Genomic DNA, 20,658 nt, shown 5'->3' on the forward strand with positions numbered 1-20,658 from the left:
CTTCAGCATCACCAGTTAATGCAATCATCAAATCCTGATTTTTCATGTCATGCTGCTGACTAAAATTAAGTCTGTCTTTACAGAGATACAGTAAATATATACTTATATAACACCCTGTTGTAATTCTCTCTTAGTTGGCATCAGCCGTTCTAGCTAGAACAAAATACTGCTAAAATATTTTTAAATGACACAAGTAAATGAGAACACGTGACTCCGGTTTTAGCTTTTTTTTGATTGGCACCCTGACAATTTACAATATGTTTTAAAATTCTTGTAATTGCTTTTAAGTGTTTAAATTACATTGTCACTTCCCCATGCTTTTTCTTCTTTATAGCCCATCACCAGGCATGGAATCAAGGCTGGTCCTCCAAGATCAAGACTGACACCACACAGTTCTCTGCTACAGTGTGTGAGGTTTTTTTTTCTGTCCTCTCCAATTTTATGTTGCTGTTAAATTACAGCACTTTATTCAGCTGTAATTGCTGTTTTTAAATGTGCTTTAGAAATAAAATGGCATGGTATGTTATAGTATGGTAGAGTATGGTATGTTATAGTATGGTGTAGTATTGTATGGTATGGTATCATATGGTAAAATGGGTATACACAGTTGTAAACTTTTCTGCATGCTTAAATGTTTGCATCACTAAACATTCAGCAGAAGAAACAAAAGCATTCAGCTACATGAAAGGAGAGTCTTCATCCCTGATGTAGAACAGGAGTCCATGTTGTTCTGATTTAAAGGGCTCACATTGCTTTTCTAATTATTATTTTTGATAGGAATCAATTATGGTTTCATTTGAAGCTACAAGTAGCTGAACACTGCCTCTCTGTGGATATATTGAGCTAATGCATTTCCGGGAAAAAACAGCAAAGATAACGGTGACATAATTTACGGTGGTAATTTTGGCTGGATTTAATTAAACATGTGTCACTGTGGGGCGTGCTAACCCCCTGCGCCACCACAGCACGCCCCACGTTTGGAGGCCTTAGTCCTCGAGGCGGACGTCGCGGGTTCGACTCCCGGTCCGGACGACCTTTGCCGCATGTCTTCCTCACCCTCCTTCCTGTCTGCCTACTGTCGAAAAAATACGAGCCACTTTCTCTTCGGAGAAAAAAAAAAAATGTGTCACTGTTGTTTATATGTGCAGTTTGTCTATTGTTTTACTTGAGAAACTATTGAGGATGGCTTGTTGATGAGTTTTCTTGTCTCTTGTCACAAAAAACTGGAATCCTGAATTGATAAAGGAGAATAAACACAGTGAAGTACACATTTATAACAAAAACTATACTTTTTGTTTACTTTTTGTCTTCATTGTTATGTCAAAAACAATGAAGTCCAGGGTTTTCATATAAAATAACGATGGAAAACAAACCAAAACAAAGAAATAAATAAAAGCCTTGAAAAAAGGATGTATTTCCTTACAAAGATTAATAACATTAGAAGTACCTTTTTGCAACTTTGAAGACTACAGTCTTGTGTGTAAATATTTGCATTGTTCCGCTTTAGTACTTTATTTTTAACTGATGTTTAATATGATACTAAATTATTCATGAGCTCTACTACCATGGCAGGAAAACACAGCGACAGGGGGTGCGGTCTTTCCTGTAGGCGAGAACGGAAGCGGAAATTCGGCCATCTCCTCGTACATTCAGGCTTCAACAGGGTCAGTGCACACTTCATTTATATATATATTGTCGTTTGTTGTCAACATTCCTTGTGGTTTTGTGCTTTGGGTGAGGGTAGTCAACACTGTCCTGAAGCAGGACGTGTGTTTGCCATCTAAATCCCGTCCAGAGGGAGCAATTAGGCTGCAAGTTGCGAACTAGCATTAGATGCTAGCCAGATAGCTAGCAGCAAGTGATTTCTTTATCAGTCAAACTGACAGGTAACCTTAACCCTTGTTTATAGACACTGTCATGAATGGGATAGCTATTTTTGCTCTAGGTTCCGTTGCCTACTTATTAGGGCATTTCTGGTCCAGGCTTGTACATTTAATTTCACTTAAAAAGCCAGACTATGGGGGGAAACTGCTAGTCAACAGTTTCGATTAGCTTTGTGGGAAGAGTTGCTTGTTGCGGGGACCGTTAGTAGGATGGCTTGTCTGACTCTCTCTTTGTTCAGCATAGACACTCAGAGGTGCAGAAATGCTTGTTCAATGCGAGTTTATGCCCATGAACTTGATTATTGTTGGATTACCCATTACTAACCTTTCGTTAGCCTCTCAGCTTGCTGTGACAGGGAGCAGGTGTAGATGTGTGTGTGACTGGGCAGCCAACCGTTGTTTGGCTTATCTCTGGGTGAGTTTACTGGGCGGGGGTACTTTATTACCTGATATAATACACTGAAAGCAATAAAATAGTGCACGTTGCTCTCGATATATTATATAAATTAAGCTTTTTTTTCTTTCTTTTTAAAAAAAAAAATCTGTTTATAGGCATGGTTTTGTAGTGCCAAACGTGAACTTTTCAAATGATGCATTTCTATAATGTGGCAAGGTGTGGTGGTTACAGGTTAACAATTAGGGCAGCACAGCATGTAGCTTTTATTGTATTTGCAATTGCAGTTTCAGCTTGGTTGATATTGATATCACAAAGGACAGGTTGGACCGTGTTATGTGCTAGGTAGAGGATGATAAGAATCAACCATTTTTACAAGATTGGTTGGTAGCGTTGTTACCTTGCAGCAAGAACATTCTGGATTCAAGTCCTGACCTGAGGTCTTTCTTCTCTCCAGCTTCGTCCCACAGTCCAAAACACATCTGTGAGGTTCATTGGTCTCTCTAAATTGACGTTAGGCATCAGTGTGTCCATCCATGGTTGTTTGTCCTGTGTACCCACAAGGATAAGTTTGTATACACAAGATGGATTGTTTTGACTAGACCAGGACAATGTATTAAATGTCAGTCACATTTCAGTTTCAGTGTATGATGTATCCCAACCACAGAGGACGTATTAGTTGCAATATGTGGTGGGCTACAAGATTATATGTGCCGCATGTTCAAACTGCGCTTGCCAGCAAATTATTCAGCGACTTTGATGGGCTTGAATTGTATTTTATGTTCACACACCTGGTCTATATCTTTTTAGATCTTGATGTTGAAGCTCATAGAGTGTTGTGGGGGATACTGGAGTGATGGGAAAAACAACTGAGGAAAATACCATTATAAAAATTAACAAAATAATAGTCAGCTATAATATTATGTTTCATTTTTGCAGCCCTAGTTTTGACCAGTTGTTGGAAGGTTTTAAAGAAAACTATTAATCGTTATCGGCCAGTAAAAGCCATATTGGTGCGTCTCTGACAATTGTTAATTACCTTGATTTTATGTTCTGCATGGAAAGAATATATTTGATAATATTTCAGAGAGGCATTGAGGTGCTTTCTCATTAGGATAGTATATTGCCATAAAACTATTTTTTTTATTCAATTCAATTATCAAATTATGTGAAGATGGAATTTGTGTTATCTTTTTGACCAGTTGTCTGCATAAGCTACTCACAATCTATGTTTGCAGTGAACCAAAAGCAAACAGGAATTAACACTTTAATTATCACAATATTGTTGTGGCAAAATTAAGTAACCACATTCTTTCCTAATATCATGTAGCCATTAGGGATGGGCAACATGCATTGTTATCACAATACTTATTGTGATAACAATTTCTTTGCAATCTTTTTTAGGTAACTGTGTGGTTGTGACTGCAGATCACACAAATACTGCTTTTAAAAACCACAACCATTTTAAAATGCGCGTCTTCAGGACACCACTTACATTAGGAAGTGTATTTTTTAGCGCTTAACTGGATAGCCTATGCATTTAATCATATTTTCAGACATGACTAATTGTTAGAGGTGCAACAATATTATCCACCAATCTTATCTACCTCTGCAAAAGTCTGAAAATGAACCTCTGTCCAGTTCCATTGAAAGACGACTGACTGACAGATCTGCCCACCAGGTCATGTCTGCACATGTGCGGTTAGCAATAGTCACCTCTCCGTTGCCATCTTAGTGAACCTTATAACACTTGACAGTGTCAGTTATTTAAAAATTGCATGGCTGATTGAATGTCATCTACCTATAGCTGTATAGTAGAGGGTACTATACAGTAGAGGGTTGTCTGTGTTGTTTTCTCCTTTTACAATCTAGACAGTAACACATAGCTGCTCACAGACAGGCCTAATGGGCTTGAGGCTAATTATGTTCAGGGAATTAAAAAAAAAGATGGGAGTTGTAAGAGCAGATGCTTTTTATCTTGCAGTTTTTCAAACGGTTGAAAAAATTGACTTTTCAAAAATCAATAGATGCAACAAGCAGTGATTTTTCACTCTGACTGGACATTGTAAAGCAGACATAGTCAGCATGATGTCACAAAAACATTTTTAGTGTCTTGATATTGAAGTTATTAATACAAACGATTGCAACAAAGTCATGGTTTTAAGCCATAACTAACCACACATCAAGTTTTTTTAATTGTTTTCTTCTCCATTTACAAAAGAGTATAAAGGAAAGGCAAAGGATTTGTGATGTTGTGCTAAATGTAGCACTGGTGGTGAATTTCCTCTTTGTTGCTTCTCTGTTTTACAGGTTTTTTGGAAGCATGTGCATTGCTTTAAGAAGTGTTACGCTGCTTTGTCTGAAATAGTAACTCTATGGCAATAAAAAATTAATAACCATGGACTAAATTAAGTACAGGCGGCTCAGTAATCCTGAGTTTAGGCTACAAACGTCTGGAATTTTAAGTTTGGAGATGTACAGGAACCTAATTTACATAACAGCTTGGCATGAAATTAACAGCTAAAGTTTTCTGTCAATATTTGTGATATTTAATGTTGTAAAAAGTCAACATCAGGTTACCAGGAAGCTGCTTTTCTTTAACGTCACTAGATTCAAGTACCACAGTCTACCTGGAGGTAAAGGTATGAGCTAAAGAAAGCTAAAATATTGCCACCAGTGAATAAGATTTGCACTTCAGAGATAAACAAAACAGACGACAGATTTTTGAATGATTTAAAATATAGGAGTTCCACAAGACAAACCCTTTGCACAAGCCAGTTCTGAGTTACTAACCAGTTCAGTTATCTGAAAGCTACTGGAGTTAGTTTCATGTTGCTATGTATTGCTTCCATTAAGGATTTTTAAAAGTGGATGTACATTCAGATGTGTGTCTTACTGCAGTTTCCAGAGAGTCAGGAGAGGCACTATAGATAATCTAACAATCACATAGAACTGATTTTGACTCAATTAGAAGCTGGATTCTATCCTTGGAGATGTTAATTCACTTATTGGAAACAACCTTATTTATATTAACCGCTATAAATTCACCTTTTTTGAATTTGAGCTATTTTTCATTTGGCTTTAACTCTTCCTAAGAACTTTAAATTGTCTAAACAGTAGAAGGAATTATAAGAGGTTTGCCGTGCCTGATAATTGTAAATGCAGAGTATGGGGCCAATGTCTGTTGTTTCCATTGAAATACAGAACTTTTCCTTGCCATGTAATATCAGAATAAAGACTCAGTAGCTGTGAGATAAAGATGTATGTATTGCTCTAGTAGGGAGCAGCCGTATTTCACTGTAGTTAATGTAACCTGATAGTTACTCAAGGTGTCAGGGACAGTGCTGCCGTCTGACGGGGACACAAAGGACATATTATGTCTCTTAGATTAGGCTGTGTATATGAACTTTGTTATAGAGCTTCACTGATTTCTGCAACAGTAGTTTTGTGTGTAACGTTAAATTTTAATTTCTTGTTTTGTATGAAGTTTCTTTAACTCCTAAAATCTTGTTTGAACCAACTAAGGGTTTTGTTTTGTATCAGATTTGATACTTCCTGAACTCAAAAGCCAAGCGTCTCATTAACTTATACACTAACTCCAAAGAATATCAGGTCTTGTTTGAGAAAGCAGCTTAGTCTAAACATCCTCTCTCTATCTGTTTCAGTGAACATTTTGTAGAGACTAGTCTTCATGTGTATTTTGGTATATTTGTGTCAAAGTGCAGCAGAATAACAAGGTTTTTCTAGAAAATGAAGGAATATAAAGAACACCCTTGTGCCTTGGTTACCTGGCAATGCTTAGCTGCATAATTATAGGAAGATGTTCATTAAATTACTAGTTGGAAGGGAGTTGAGAGAGCAGCAGAACACAGTATTGGTTATATATTTTCACAGCACTTTGAAAAACATTAGTAAAAATCTGAATATGTTGTCAGGGAAATGAACACTGTAAGGAAGTTTTTAGAAAGTCTTTGGTTTATAGCAATTTTTTTGCTACTTTTTTGCCATAGGCTTTCTGTTTCGTGAGAAACTGCAGATTGTGCCAGTGAAAGGATGCATCCGGTCAGCAACAACTGCTTAGCCTGCTCTGTTAGCGACGTTCAGGAGTCGGTGTGGGATTGACCAATTGTGCTGCAGATGTCATTCATTTGGTGTCATTAAGCTATTAGCAGGATAAGGCCATGATGTTTGTGTCCAATTTAGAGTCTGGCATCAATTTAGCATCCAGTATAGAGTAGTGGTATTCAAGGTTAGATCTCAATGGTCCCATTTATTGTTACCCCTAAATGAAATCCAGAATTACTGGTTGCCTTGAAAAGTTACCTTGTTGTTAATGGAGCTTGATGTATTTTAATCTGAATATAAATAAACCTGCTCTGTGGAGACTTCAGATTTTTGTTTGAGAACATTAGTGATCAAATGGCATCATGAAGACAAAGGTCACTATAAGTTGGGGATTAAGTTGTGGAGACTATTTAAACTGGGTTAGGTTATAAAACAATACACCAACCTATGAACATGGCAAAGAGCACGGTTTGGTCCATTTCCTAAAAGAGGAAAGACTGTGACACAGCTGCAAACTTACCAAGACATGTCCACCTACAAAACGTGCGCCAGACTGGACAAAGAGAGAAATATTCTGGAAAAATCAGATAAGAAGCCCATGGTAACTTGACCTTTTTGGTTTACATGCAAAACATTGTGTGTGGCAAAAAAAACTAAGACTGGACATGCTTTTGGGACTGTGGGAAGGACTGTCTTCTGCAGGAATAAGATCCTTGTCAGTTCAAGGGGAGATGGGTGGAGCTAAACAGGGCAGTCCTGAAAAAACACCTGTTAAAAAGCTGGAAAGGATTGAGACTAGGGCAGGGTTCACCTTCCTGTAAGACAGCAACACTAAACATTCAGCTAGAGCTACGATAGAAGCGTGTTCAGGTATTACAATGACCCATTCAAAATCCAGATTTAAATTCAGTTCAGAATCTAAACCAGGGCTTGAAATGTGTTTTCACAGATGATCCGTTTCCAGTCTGAATTGGCTTGAACTATTTTGCAAAGAAGAATGGACAGAACGAATGTACGCTGCACTTTAAAGATTTTTGTTCGTACAAACCCGTAAGAACTGTATATCATCTTTTCCACTTCACTTCCCAATATAATCCGTCAAAGCTTGTGCTTGTGATGTGACAAAATGCAAATAGTTCAAGGGGTTTGAGAAATTTTGCAAGGCAGTGTGTTAAGCAAATAAAGTGGGCCAGAAAATATATTTTCTGTGTGGTGTAGTGACTGACAGCTGTTTTAAAATGTAATTCCTTACTTTAAAACAATTCTGCACACTTTAACATCATTTTATTATGAACATATTAGGCTTATTTTAGGACAACAAACACATCCATTTATCTAGCTAAATGTGCTCTGTTGGTGAAAGCTCATGGGTTTCTGGTCATTTGAAGGGAATGCAGTGATAAGGGATATTATTACCTGGAGTTAAATAAATAGGTTGGTTGCAGAGTTCAAAGTTCAGATTATTATCAAACTGACTGAGCCACACAATGTTTTGTACTTTTACTTTCATGTACTAGTACACCTTATCGCTTACAGCTTAAATTTATCTGCATTTGCTTAAAGACAATCTTTGTGTTTTATCGGTCAAATTAATTTTAAACTTCACTTTTAGTTTGTAAATAGTGCAAACAGTAGATCTAAATTTAAGTATTTGTGTTATCGATTTAAGTGTTTTAGCATTTCATTTTTAGTAGCTATAGCACATTGCTTATTATTTTATTCTCCATACCTTGTTGTGTATATATCTATGTTAGCTATCTATAACCTGGGTTCTATTAAAGGTAATAAAAAGGGGGTGTTTGGATTGGAACTCTGTGTATGGTATGTATAGAACTTGCATCGAGAGGCATTGGTGGTAAACAGAAGTGTGGTGGTTAGAAACAAATTCACAATAATAATCTACAACAGGGGTACTCAAGTCCAGTCCTCGAGAGCTATCATCCTGCAACTTTTAGAAGCATCTTTACTCCAACAGACCGGAATCAGCTCTAAACAGGTCTGGTTACGAGCCATTCATTTGATTCAGGTGTGTTGGAGCAGGGATGCATCTGAAAGTTGCAGGATGGTAGCTCTTGAGGATTGGACTTGAGCCCCCCTGATTTGCAAGAAGCATATTTGGACTCTCTTTCTCTTTTAGAAATTTCAGTGAAATGTGTTGATTCTTTTGCGTTGACTTTCGTGGTAAAATATTGATGCTTTTTGAGACAAAACTAGAAATAACAATTGGTTAATGTTATGTGTTTCTTGAAATAGTTAAAACTTCAGTTCATTCTGCAAGGCAAAGCTCCAACAAATGTTAGGTTTTTCTTCATTTTAGTTTAGTTAAATTCTTTTTAACTGAATTGTGAATTGACTGTTTTTTATTGCTGGCAATTAGGAAAATGTATCTCCTTCTCTGGAGCAGAATATTTTAACTAAACAAAATCTTTCTTTCTCTGTTGATCATGTGTGGGTCAGGAACAAATCATGTGATATTCTCAAGATCAATATGTGCTTTGTATTCTATAATGGTTATTTAAAGTTAGTTATGACATAAGATCTTCCCTGTTTGTTCTGCACATTTTTTCTTCACTTCACTTCAAATTTAATTTTATTTTCCTGCAGTTTCCGTCATCCATTATCTGTGGTTTTCAGACCCAATGTCGTCACGGGAAGAAAAAGATAAACTGAGACAAAACGCTCCATGAATGAGTGGTGGCCGAGGTTGAGAAACAGAAGTTTGCAAAGAGGGAGACCCTTTCTTCACTTCACTTCTTGAGAAACAGATGTATGTGGTCTTTTGTTCTGTTGAAGACAAATTTTCATACAAATGCTGTCTTAGATTATGTCCATTTTAAGATCTGCCAATCTTTCTGTGTCTTACATATTTTGAAGATCATTTTCTCTCTTCTTCCTTTTTGCTGTTGGATATTATTTAAAAATATGTTGCCTTATCACCTTTAATCTTTTTAATCCTGCATATCTTTATGTGCAGATTGATACTGAAGTCTGTGGCTAGACAGTTGCCATGTCGACCTCTTCGCTGCGGCGACAAGTAAAGAACATCGTCCACAACTATTCAGAGGCTGAAATCAAGGTTATATTTTCTCGCTTTATCTGGATTTTCTTTTTCTTTCGTTATTTTGTGTGCATTAGACATTTATGCAATCACACAGACCTTGAATAGAGGACAATTTAAGTTTATTCCCTCCTGTGTTGTTATCCAGGTTAGAGAGGCAACATCCAATGACCCATGGGGCCCCAGCAGCTCTCTTATGTCAGAGATAGCAGATCTGACCTACAATGTTGTGGCCTTCTCAGAAATCATGAGCATGGTGTGGAAACGACTGAATGACCATGGAAAGAACTGGAGACATGTATACAAGGTATGCTACGTCATGTTAAAGATAGTAATCATCTTAAATCTCATTTAGAGATTCACCAGTCAAAAATTAGTGCCCGACATCTGATTGCTTACTTTTCCGAAGAATTGACCTGTTGGACGTCATTTGATCTGGTTCTGATTTCTAATAAGAACACATACGAGCAGCATTCAAATGTACCTGCCTTGTTGGTCGATAGTTATTTTTTTTAGAAGTAGAGAAAATGCCACAGCATGTGCAAGACAACAGTTACAGTAATCACAGGTTTTGCTTTTCTATAAGATAAAGTGATAGCAGAGTTGAGATTGTAAGTTCAGTTTTGCATATTAGTTTATTGATCCTATGTATATAAATTTTGACTTTCCACTCTCTTTTAACTTTATCACTGGTGTTTGTAAATGTGATTTTTTTTGGACATGAAGCACCTTTTTTCTGTTACCTTTTTGTCTTTATGCTTTTTTCCTATTATCAGGCTATGACTCTTATGGAGTATCTGATCAAGACAGGCTCAGAGCGCGTAGCTCAACAGTGTCGGGAAAACATTTATGCAGTCCAGACTCTGAAGGATTTTCAGTACATAGACAGGGATGGCAAAGACCAGGTAACCAAACATGACCATCCTCGCAAAGCTGAAAAGAAAGTTGACATGTTTAATCAGTTTGATCTCCTTTTGTTGACTGTAGGCAAACTTTGACTTCCTACTTGGATTATTGAGGGACAGTTTGTGCTACATTGTTTCTGACCTTTCACACAACCTCACAAAGCCAGTTGTTTGCTGGTAATGAGTAATTTAGCAAAGTTAATGATTTAGAGTGTAACTATTGTATTAGCAAAAAATCTTAATCCACCCATAATTTATGTGTAGTTTTCAAGCGTGTTTTAACAGATTTAATGATTGAAATTTAAAGGGTTTATTTTCCAAATGGGTCAAAATAGAAGCACAGAAAAGACTCTAGAGACATTTAAAAAGTATTCTGTGACATGTAGACAGAACAGGGGTCCAGACTCTGAGTTAGATGCTTTTTTTTGCCTGAATGATTCATATGCCTTCCCGAAGTTGATAAACAAACACATATTTTATTGGAATGTTCAAATAGAGGTACATCTAAAAAAAATTATATTGTGAAAAAGTTCAATATTTTTTGTCACTAATTTCAAGTGAAGCTTGTATATTACATAGTGAAATCCTTCAAGCCTTCATTTCTTAAAATTGTATATTTGAATTGATGAACCTGCACAAAGGATTACATAGTTGTGAAATAAGAGGAAGAAAATAAATGGTTTTCCAAATGTTTTACATACATGAGAATATTTCTGAAGTGTTTATTTGTTTCAGTAACTCACTTTACTGCAGTAAAACACACTAGACAGATTGCAGACACTGATGTTTGCAAGCCTTTACTTCTGTTAATCATGCAGATGTTCTGCTTACAGCTAATGAAAACATGACGTTTAAGATTAGAATATTACAACAGACCAATAAAATAGGCATTTGTGACACAGATGATTGGTTGATTAAATGTATGTTTAAAAAGCGTTAAAGGTTATTTTCTATCTGACAAACAAAATCAAATACAGCTGAAGTCTGTGGCCGAATCACGATGAAATGGCAAAACGTTCAGTCTGTCTACTTTCCCATATACAATCAAGATGTTAGCATGTTTTGCATTCATCTAATCAATGTCAAGGTAACAAATACCTTTCATCTGTGCCTTTAATTTGTCCAGGGTCTGAATGTGAGAGAAAAAGCTAAACAGCTGGTGACATTGTTAAAAGATGAAGAGAAACTAAGAGAAGAAAGGATCCATGCCCTTAAAACCAAAGAGAAAATGGCACAGACCACCAGTGGTAAGACAGCTGAATTAGATATAAATAAGCCACTCTTGAATGAGGGAATTGTTTCATTGTTGCCTATTTGTCTCTGCTGCAGCCTCCTCGGCCCCCTCAGCGCCCAGCCTTGGGGGCAGCTTGTCCATGGGCTCTCATTCTGGAGATCCTGACCAGGCATGGCCACAAAGCTCTGGAGAGGAAGACCTTCAGCTTCAGTTGGCGTTGGCCATGAGTAAAGAGGAGGCAGAGCAGGTAACTTAGTGTGGTTTAACCCGACCAGAAGGGGTTCCTTACGCTGCGCTTTACCTAACCTGTTTCCAGTTGCAAAACAGGAGCAGCTGTACACACACAGAGGAATAATAAGGAACTTGTTTCCTGCTGCTGTACACCTAGCTTTGCTCTCACAATTTAACTGCTGACCTCCCCCAGACTAGCGCGGACCCTCTGGAGGATGCAGAGCTTCACTATGCAATCACACTCAGCAAAGAGATTCACCAAAAGGTCAGGGGCAAGGAGTGTGCTGAGCTGACTGGGGAGCCAGTCATCAACTATTTGTCTTTCTGTCAGATGGAATTTCTCAACTCAATACTAAATATTGATTAATCAAGAAAATTAATTAATGCTAATGTGATTTGTGGCATTTTGCTGCCTATACACATTTTCATCAGACCATTAAAATTCTATTGAGATAATTGAGTTTGCTGTTGCTTTCTGTTTTTACAGTGCTTGCATTCACAGAATACATGTAAAGCCCTGATTCCAATCATTTTAAGATACAGTGCTGTCAAAAAGTGTTTGCCCCTTTTATAAATTCTGTTTTTGCTTTTTTGCCACTCATAAATGTTTCAAACCTATTTTATATCAGACAAACATAACCAGAGTAAATAAAAAAAATACAGTTTTGAACTGATGTTAGAAATGAAAGAAAAAAAACTTTCCGAATCAGCTCAGCACTATGTGAAAAGGTTCCTCTAAAACCAATAAAAAGCTGTCTCAATGACTGCTATAATTGACAATTAGTCTTATACATTTTCAGTTGCTAGGAGAGTTGTTAACATGCTTGGGGCTAAACAGTCGATAGTAGATAATGCTTGTTGTGATCAGCAGTAATTTTGGCCTTGGAACTTTGCTTGAAGTGACGTCTTATTGTCGTAAACACTGACCTTAGCTGAAGCAAACAAAGCCTACAGTTCTTGGGTTATTTTGTGTCTCCTTCGTTAAGTCGTTGATACGCTTTTAGAATAATTTTTATTGGCCGGCGACTCTTTGAAAGGTTAACGGTGGTTCGCAAGAGTCTCAAAGCCTTAAAACAGCTTGCTAACCCTTCCCAGACTGAAAGGTGTCAGTGATTTGTTTCTTTTGCTCCACATGTGTTGTCAGATCATGTTTGAGTGGTTTCTTGACCTTTCTAAAGGTCAGGTAATAATCAGGCCTGGACTGACTAGTGACATTCAACCACAAAATGTGGCTAAGTGTTTTTGTCTCAAACAGAGCCGGGTTGGTTTGGATAGTTTTTTTTTGTTTTTTTTTTCATTTAAATGAAATAACTGTTTTAAAACCGATTTGATCTGATACTTTTAAATACAACAAGCAAGCAAAATCAGAATAGATCTGTGAAGGGGAAATGCCTTTTCACTTCACTGTATATTAAATATGATCTTTCAAGCAGTTGCTCAACCATGATTACAGTGTTAAATATGCATGGCAAAGACAAATATTTTTCCATAATGATAATGTAAGCGTGGATTGTAAGTATTGATCCCTCTTCCTTTCAGCATGCATCTAACTATTGTGTTGATTTCAAATAAGCTTCTTTTGTCCCGTTGCACTTTTTGTGAAGTCGACACCTTTGTTGCTGAGTGTTTGTGTGCAAAACAATTTGTCTGATCAACAGTTAAATCATTTATACATCTTATTACTAATGCTATAAAAGTTTTAAGGAGCTTTTGGACATGATTTCATTGTTGTTTTTACTTAAAGGTGTTCGATATGGTCCATTTATTCAGGGATTAGTTGGTGTTCTGCTGTGTTATAACCAGTCTTCCATGTAATACTGTAGCATGAGAAATAGCATTTGTAAGAAAGTCTTATGCTCATATGCAGGCTTCACATTTCTACATTTCTCTTCTGTTAGCATTTGTAATTGGTTGAGTGTTCTCAGCATTTTGCTTCTGCCTTTCTGTCTCAGGGATCTCAACTACAGGTCATTCTGTTCTTCATAGAGTAAATTTTAAAGAGTCTCGACTTTATTCAGCCAGTTCGTGGTATGATAGCCAAGCAGGAGCAATGTAAGCAAGTAAAGCACATGCATAACTATCCTGCAGCTATGATAGTTATGCTATCCTGGCTGCAAGATAGTTATTCTACAGCTAGCATAACTAGCTGCAAACAGTTCTGGTTTGGCTGATTGAAGCGCATAAACTCTGATCATTGACAGTTTTTAGGATTATTTTTTTCACAAATTCAGATTTCTTTTGTTGAGTTGTAAATGGATCAAGTGTCTCATTTCATGTTGTTTATTAGGTTACTAACATCAGACTGTGGGCATGCATGCGTGTGTGTTATTTTCAGGAGGAGCGGCTGCGGAGAGGCGACGACCTGAGACTGCAGATGGCCATTGAGGAGAGCAAGAGAGAGAAAAAAAAACCTGAAGAGGTGTGTGTCAAAATACTGACCTGTATAGTCATAAATTTTATGGCTTTTTTGGTTGCATCTCTCAATTAGAAACCTTTGTTTTTGGTGGACATAATAGCCATTGATATATTAAATGTTCTTCAAACGAATTCAAACCTTTACACTGCAAAAATTCTAAATCTTACAAAGTAGTTTTGGTCTAGTTTCTCATGCAAATATCTTTGTACGCTTGAAATAAGGCAAAACTAACTTACAACAGGATATATGAGCTTGTTTAGAGTCAATAATACTTTCTACTTAACACAAGCTTCTATATCTTGCTTGAAGGTTACCTGGAAGTTAGTACACTTGAACTAGACCAAAAGTACTAGCTAAGATTTTGTGTTTTTGCAGTTTTACACTTTTTTTTTTAACGGCTCAAACAAAAACTTCAATATATTTATTTGGGATTTTTGTGATTGGCACAGGTTTGTGATTTTCAAAATGTTTTAGTAAGAAAAATCTGATGAGTGCTAATCCCCTAATTAAAATCCCAAAATAACTTGATTAGTAAATGGAAACCAGCAATGTTTAATTAAAGCCTCAGAAAGAGAGAACTTTAGTGAATAAACGGCACCATGAAGACCAAGGAACACAGCAGATAAATCGGGGTTAAAAAGTTGTGAAGACATTTAGATGAAGCTTATGTTATAAAACTATGTCAGGATTTGAACCGGTCACAGAGCTCTATTCAGTTTATTTTATGAAATCAGAGAGCATGTTTTGTAAACCTACAAAAACTTGGCCGTTATCTCAAGCTAATAGGCTTAGCGAAGACGGCTTTAATCAGAGAGGCAACCAAGAGTCCCATGGCTTTTCGGATGAAGTATGTGGGTGCCTTTAAATTATGGGTTAGCGATGGGTGGGTGTAATGTGGGTGGAGTGACTTCAACCCTACATTCCATGTCGGAACCTTAGAGTTGATCACAAAGCGTAAAGAACAGAACGAAAGGATGATCTGAAAGCAGTGTAAGTTTCACATCCTATCGCTGTAGTAACATTATTCCACTTTCTGTTCCCTGTTCAGGGTGCTCTCATGGAGCTGAGTGCAGTGGACCCCTGGGGGGCTCCTGCTAACGCCACTGTGAGCTCTGCCGGCCCCTCCCCTCCCCTCACACTATCTGGCCCCTCTGCCTCCGGTCCATGGGGTCAAGCCCCCACAGATCCATGGGGAGTAGCTTCACCCACGTCCCCTGCGAGTACTGACCCCTGGGGTGGAGGAACCGCGCCCCCTGTAGCCCCTCCTCCAGACCCGTGGGGGGAGACATCCCACAAAGTTAACAACGTCGACCCCTGGGGAAACTCAGGTACGCTGCCACAGCTCTTGGTTGTTGTCACATCAGCTCAGTGGATAAAGGTCAGAGCTTTAAAACAGAAGTCTGTTTCTGACTCGAAGAGGATGTGAACACCAAAGCCTTTGCTTGTTTCAAACCTCATATTCTCTGTTCAAAATGTGTATATTTACATCCAGTCATGTCATGATCCTTTCATAATTAATCTTCTCATCCACCTAAGGGGCGTTTCAACCGCAGGAACCTTTTCCAGGAGCCAGAGTCTTTTACTGGGGTCCTTTCTTTACGTGCCCAGGAAGTTAAACCGAGTTCTGGGGTAAAAACAGCCCTGCTAGGGGTGTAGTACATTAAGACTGCTCTGAAGCCTGAGGGTAGGGTTTGTGGTGGAGGGGCGCTACACATTTCTAATTGGTTGAGTGTTCTCAGCATTTTGCTTCTGCCTTTCTGTCTCGGGCATCTCAACTACAGGTAATTCTGTTCTGTTAATTTCAAATTTTAGCAGAGAACCTTGAGATTTTTCTGCAAAAGAAACATTTAGGCAGCTTCAATCTGCTGAGGAAACAACTCTCAGTGGCAGCTCCAGCTACAGTACAAACTTTAGAGTAATAGAAGAAAACATTAAATCAGAGCAATAAAAGACTGCTTCACAAAAGGTTGAATTATGAGGAACTATGGAAATCACTTTAAACTCAGCTGAAGTGATTATCTGTGCAACAGGTTTAAAATGAGACCTCTCCAAAGAGCAAGAGAACATTTAGGTTAGAACATTCACATTTAAATAAGCAAAACAACCACATACAGTATTGATAACAGACTTAAAGCATGAAAACACTGATGCACGCTGCCTCTGTGAGTGTGTTCATTTTATGCAGCCCTTTTCTGTCATCTGGGTGAGAGTACAAACATACACACAGTTCATCCCTGCAGGTTCAGTGCTCTGTCGGCACAAGTGTTTCATCTACAAATATGCTGCAAATACTCATGAAATGTTCAGACGGCCGCTAGTAGAGAAGTTTGAAAAGTGCTGCAGTCTGAAGCTCCCCCTGCTGACTTTCTTCAGTTCCGACCTCCAGAGAGGAAAGACTCCGACAAAATTATCAGAAAAAAGTAACAAAATGAAACTTTAACTATAGTTAAGCCCAAAATAATTCACATCTCTGGCAGATTTCTGCTGACTGAAACGTACCAGGGTTTTTACAAAATACCAGTAGAAACATGCAAAAAGAAATTGATCATCAATCTATTTGTTCTAATGGCAATACATTGAGGATGTAAAGATCTTATTTTAGATGAAAACAGATAAAACATTCTTTTAATGTTGCTCCGTTAATAAATGTAAAGTCTCAATAGCTGTCAGAAACAAATTTACTGTTGGAATGATAATTATTAAAATTAGGTTTAATTTAGGGCCTTAATGTTTGAGGTCGCTTCCTGCTGTGTTCATAACAGAGCCAAACGAAAGATGTTAAAATTGGATCAGTTTCTCTTTTGAGTTCCCGATGGAGCTTTTGTTGCAGCAATTTGAATAAACCGAAGGCTTAATATTTAATATTTCTGATGATGATAAAGAATTGATATATGGAGGTCAAATAATTAACTCCAAGAAACTTGATGAATATATGATTTAAGCAGTATTGGTGAAAGATGACACCAAGTTTGTTTACAATATTATTAGAGGGCTAATTAATGTCATTCAGAGCAAGTGACTGAGCACTTTGAATTTAAAAGTGGAAAATTAAACATCATCCAGGTTTGTTTTCCAGAGATGCCTGACTGGATTCATCAGGCTTTATGGATAAATATGGACGAAAATCAACAGCATAAACGTGGACATAAAGTAATAAAAATATGGGTCATATCGGGCAGCTTTGGTCGAAACTCCCCTCTGTGTGTTTTGGTTTTGTCTGAAGGAAAGCAGGCATGCTGAGTCCGTTCTCCCTCTGTGTCTAAACCAGGGATTTTTATCCTCTTGTTTCTACTCAGGGACTGGCTGCGTCTCAACCAGAGCACTGTCTCCTCTGTTGCCCTTTTTTGGCTTCTATTTTTTATTTTTTTTAATGTTTGAGGTTGCTTCCTGCTGTCTCTCCTTCACCTCCACTGAGCTCAAATTGAGTCACAGCAACAAATACAGCTGACCTCTTCTGACCTCAGTCAGGACGTTTGTGGGGTGAAGAGGTTAAGGAGAGAGAAGTGCTTCTGTTTGAACCCGGCTCAGCTTCCACCTCCCTCCATTCTGTGGGTCGTTACCTGTATGGTGTTGTGTTAACCCCTCCCTCCCCTGCATCTCCTCCCCTCCCCTTTAGCCATGACCCCACCCAGTGCTGACCCCTGGGGCTCCCCTGTGCCACCCAGCACGTCCTCCTCAGGAGGACCGGTGGACCCCTGGGCAAAGGATGGGCCTGTCCCCGCCTCTGACCCTATCACTTCCGACATCTGGAGTGGCTCCGCCAAACACACTAATGGCACAGGTACATTCACACCTGAACCTACACGGACTCACACACACTCAGGTACAGACTCTCAGTAACCCCACCCAACAGTTGTCTCACATTTCATCCTCTTGTAGTGTGTGTGAGTGAATCATTACTTTCAGCTTGCTTTGTTTTTGTGCGTCTCGTTTCGTTTACACACACACGCATACACACCTCCCTTTTCACTCTCAGGGGATCCAGAGCGAAGAGGCTCTTCAACAACGGGCTGCGACAGCACTGGCTCACCGGTGCCCTTTGACCTGTCGTCACTCGGCTCTTCGCTTCCTGTTCGTAAGACTCCGGAGTCGTTCCTCGGCCCCAACGCGGCGCTCGTTGATCTCGATTCCCTGGTGTCGTCTAAACCCAAACCCAAACAGCCTCCGCCTCCTTCCATCTCGGCCTCTTCGTCGAACAACCCCTTCCTTCAGAACACGGGTGAGAAACAAGCTGCACCACAGGCGTATCTCAGATGAATACGTTCTTTATCTCTCATTTCAGAAAGTCAAGCTTGTATATTCAGGTTGTTCGCAGATCCTTAGAAAGTCTGAAATTGGTGTATCTAAAATGAAGGCTATAAAATGTCCTTTTGAAAGGATTTTTCTCGACAATCCTCTCAAGACTGCAATTATCCCTGCTGCTGGCAAACCTTTTCCTTCCAGTAAACTTCTTCCTGTCAACAATCCGCGTCTTCAGGAAGACTTTACGTCATTGCACAGAAATGCAAGTCACTTTTTTCTGTTAAGGTGCTACAATATTTAGATGTGGGAACTTATTACTTATTAAACTTAGAAATATATCCAGCTGATAAATCGACCTCGATTTTCGTAATTGTATGGGGATCAACACTTTGCCAATACTTACATGTGAAGCCGATCTGATCCATCTGCCTCAGCAAAGGTCTAGAAATCAACCACTGTCCTCTTCGGCTCTTCAGTGAGAGAGGTTTGACTGACCAGGTCCTGTTTGTAACAACAGTCACCTCACTGTTACCAACTCAGTGACTTTCTTGCTATATTTAGCGACATTACAGACAAAGAAAATTGTCTGTAATGTGAACCTGTAAATCAAAATCAGCAGGTCGGGCATCTTAATGATTGATGATCAGCCAGAAAACTGCAGTCTTTGTGCCCCTACTTAGAAGTTTTTAGGATTTGAATATTGAAGACTTTATTAATAATAAACCTGTTATCTCTGTACTGCAGGCTCGTCTCCTGCTCCTGGCATGGCCGTGACTCCAGGCAGCACCATCTCCAGCAGGGGCGTTTCACCAACACCCGTCTCCTCCAACCCGTTCGGCGTGGCTCCATCCATGACCTCCATCTCCCCCCAGCCTTCGTCCCTTGGCCTGAGCGGCCTGCGTACCAGTCCTGTGCCTCCCAACCCCATGCTGGGCATGGTCCAACCAGGAATGGGTCTGGGGCCAATGAGCGTAGGAATGGGGGCCCCCGGGATGGGCCTGGGCATGATGCAAGCCAGCCCTATGGGGATGCCGTTCAGCGGGCTCTCCCCAATGGGACCCCCGGGCTCTGCCCTTTTGGGGCCCGGAGCTATGCCGCCACCTCAGCAGATTTTGGGTGGGCCTGCAGGAGCAGGAGGAATGATGGGAGCAGGAGGCTCCATGGGCGGCGGAGGAACGGCGGGAGCAAGCACCAATCCGTTTCTTCTTTGAGGATGCGTCACCACTACTTTGCTCACCTTTCTGCCTCAGCTGTCGTTCCTGCTTCCCCCTTCATTCATTCATCGACACCCCCCAAACTCTCCCAACACAAGATTTATCCACAAAGAAAGAACAAAAATGTTTATTTTTCTTTAAAGGCATAATATCATTATTGTTCCACTTTTTTTTGTCCCTTTCATTTCAAAATTTGTGTCAAATAGAAGTATTTATTTCCAATCTGTTTCTGTTCTGTATTTTCTGTTTCTGTCCAGTCTTTTGTTGAGTTGAGATGAAAGGTGAGTCAGTAAGAGCAGGGAGTTTTGTTTTTTTTTCCCCAGTAGTGTCACTCTCTACTCATAGTACTACTGCACACGAGAGGGGGCCGGAGGAAGAGGTCACACAGCCACTAACGAACTGAGCAGAGAAACTGTCGTACCTGCCTCTTCCTCCTCCCTCTCTCCCTCCTTGTAGAGCGAAGACAAACACTGAATCACTGAAATGAAACGAGTGCATGAAGGATGATTTTTAAACGGAGCCCCAGACTGAGAGAAAAAACCTGCATTAACATTTCGGTCACAATGTGGTCAAACTGTTCCAACCAGTTCACTTTTAATTTAATTTAATGTTGAGTGTAATTTATTTTTTTCCAATACCTGGGAACAAATAAACAAGGAAGATCATGCGATGATGCCATTTAAATCAGATGCTTATATATATTTTTTTCTACAACAGTAGGGGGAAAAAAAGCTCTGACCTGTGGTCTGATGGCAGGAAAAACAAACTGTGTGTTTGTGGCTGAGGGCGAATGAGAACACAAATGCTTATTTATCAGGTGCCAGTTTGTTTCAGTACTTTGTCCCATTTCTCCTCGTGTCTGATCTCATTTTAGCGAGTGAATGGGGGGGGGGAAGCATTTCTGAAAATTATCACATGTGATATGTAAGGTTGGATTTTAAATGAGGTATTTTATGGGTCATGTAATTTCTCTGCCAATCTTTTATTTTTAAATTGCCTATTTCAGCTGGGATACC

General features: G+C 39.1%; 1 protein-coding gene across 4 annotated transcripts; it reads left to right on the forward strand.

Annotated features, from left to right (window-relative positions):
• The first annotated feature begins 1,518 nt into the window (after positions 1–1,518).
• On the forward strand, positions 1,519–20,326 carry epn1a (epsin 1a). 4 transcript variants are annotated; one of them, XM_028010768.1, is made up of 13 exons: positions 1,519–1,664; positions 8,947–9,109; positions 9,317–9,418; positions 9,549–9,707; positions 10,177–10,305; positions 11,432–11,552; positions 11,635–11,786; positions 11,964–12,035; positions 14,106–14,189; positions 15,235–15,514; positions 17,803–17,967; positions 18,163–18,405; positions 19,173–20,326. In XM_028010768.1, the coding sequence occupies exons 3-13, from the start codon at positions 9,350–9,352 to the stop codon at positions 19,637–19,639; spliced, it is 1,941 nt and encodes a 646-aa protein (XP_027866569.1). In that variant the 5' UTR covers positions 1,519–1,664; positions 8,947–9,109; positions 9,317–9,349; the 3' UTR covers positions 19,640–20,326. The 4 variants fall into 4 exon arrangements, with proteins under 4 accessions (XP_027866569.1, XP_027866587.1, XP_027866573.1 ...); XM_028010772.1 differs by lacking the exon at positions 1,519–1,664 and adding an exon at positions 2,276–2,298; XM_028010780.1 differs by lacking the exon at positions 1,519–1,664 and adding an exon at positions 6,798–6,943.
• The last annotated feature ends 332 nt before the right edge of the window (positions 20,327–20,658 follow it).

Source organism: Xiphophorus couchianus, chromosome 3 (genome assembly GCF_001444195.1).
Source record: "Xiphophorus couchianus chromosome 3, X_couchianus-1.0, whole genome shotgun sequence".
Lineage (NCBI taxonomy): Eukaryota > Metazoa > Chordata > Actinopteri > Cyprinodontiformes > Poeciliidae > Xiphophorus > Xiphophorus couchianus.

What these genes read in the sequence shown, in the direction of transcription:
- epn1a (XM_028010768.1), top strand. Translation starts at nt 9,350, where the DNA reads ATGTCGACCTCTTCGCTGCGGCGACAAGTAAAGAACATCGTCCACAAC. An exon ending in ACAGGGATGGCAAAGACCAG is followed by an intron (nt 10,306 to 11,431) that starts GTAACCAAACAT and finishes TAATTTGTCCAG; the next exon opens with GGTCTGAATGTGAGAGAAAA. An exon ending in AGAAAAAAAAACCTGAAGAG is followed by an intron (nt 14,190 to 15,234) that starts GTGTGTGTCAAA and finishes TTCCCTGTTCAG; the next exon opens with GGTGCTCTCATGGAGCTGAG.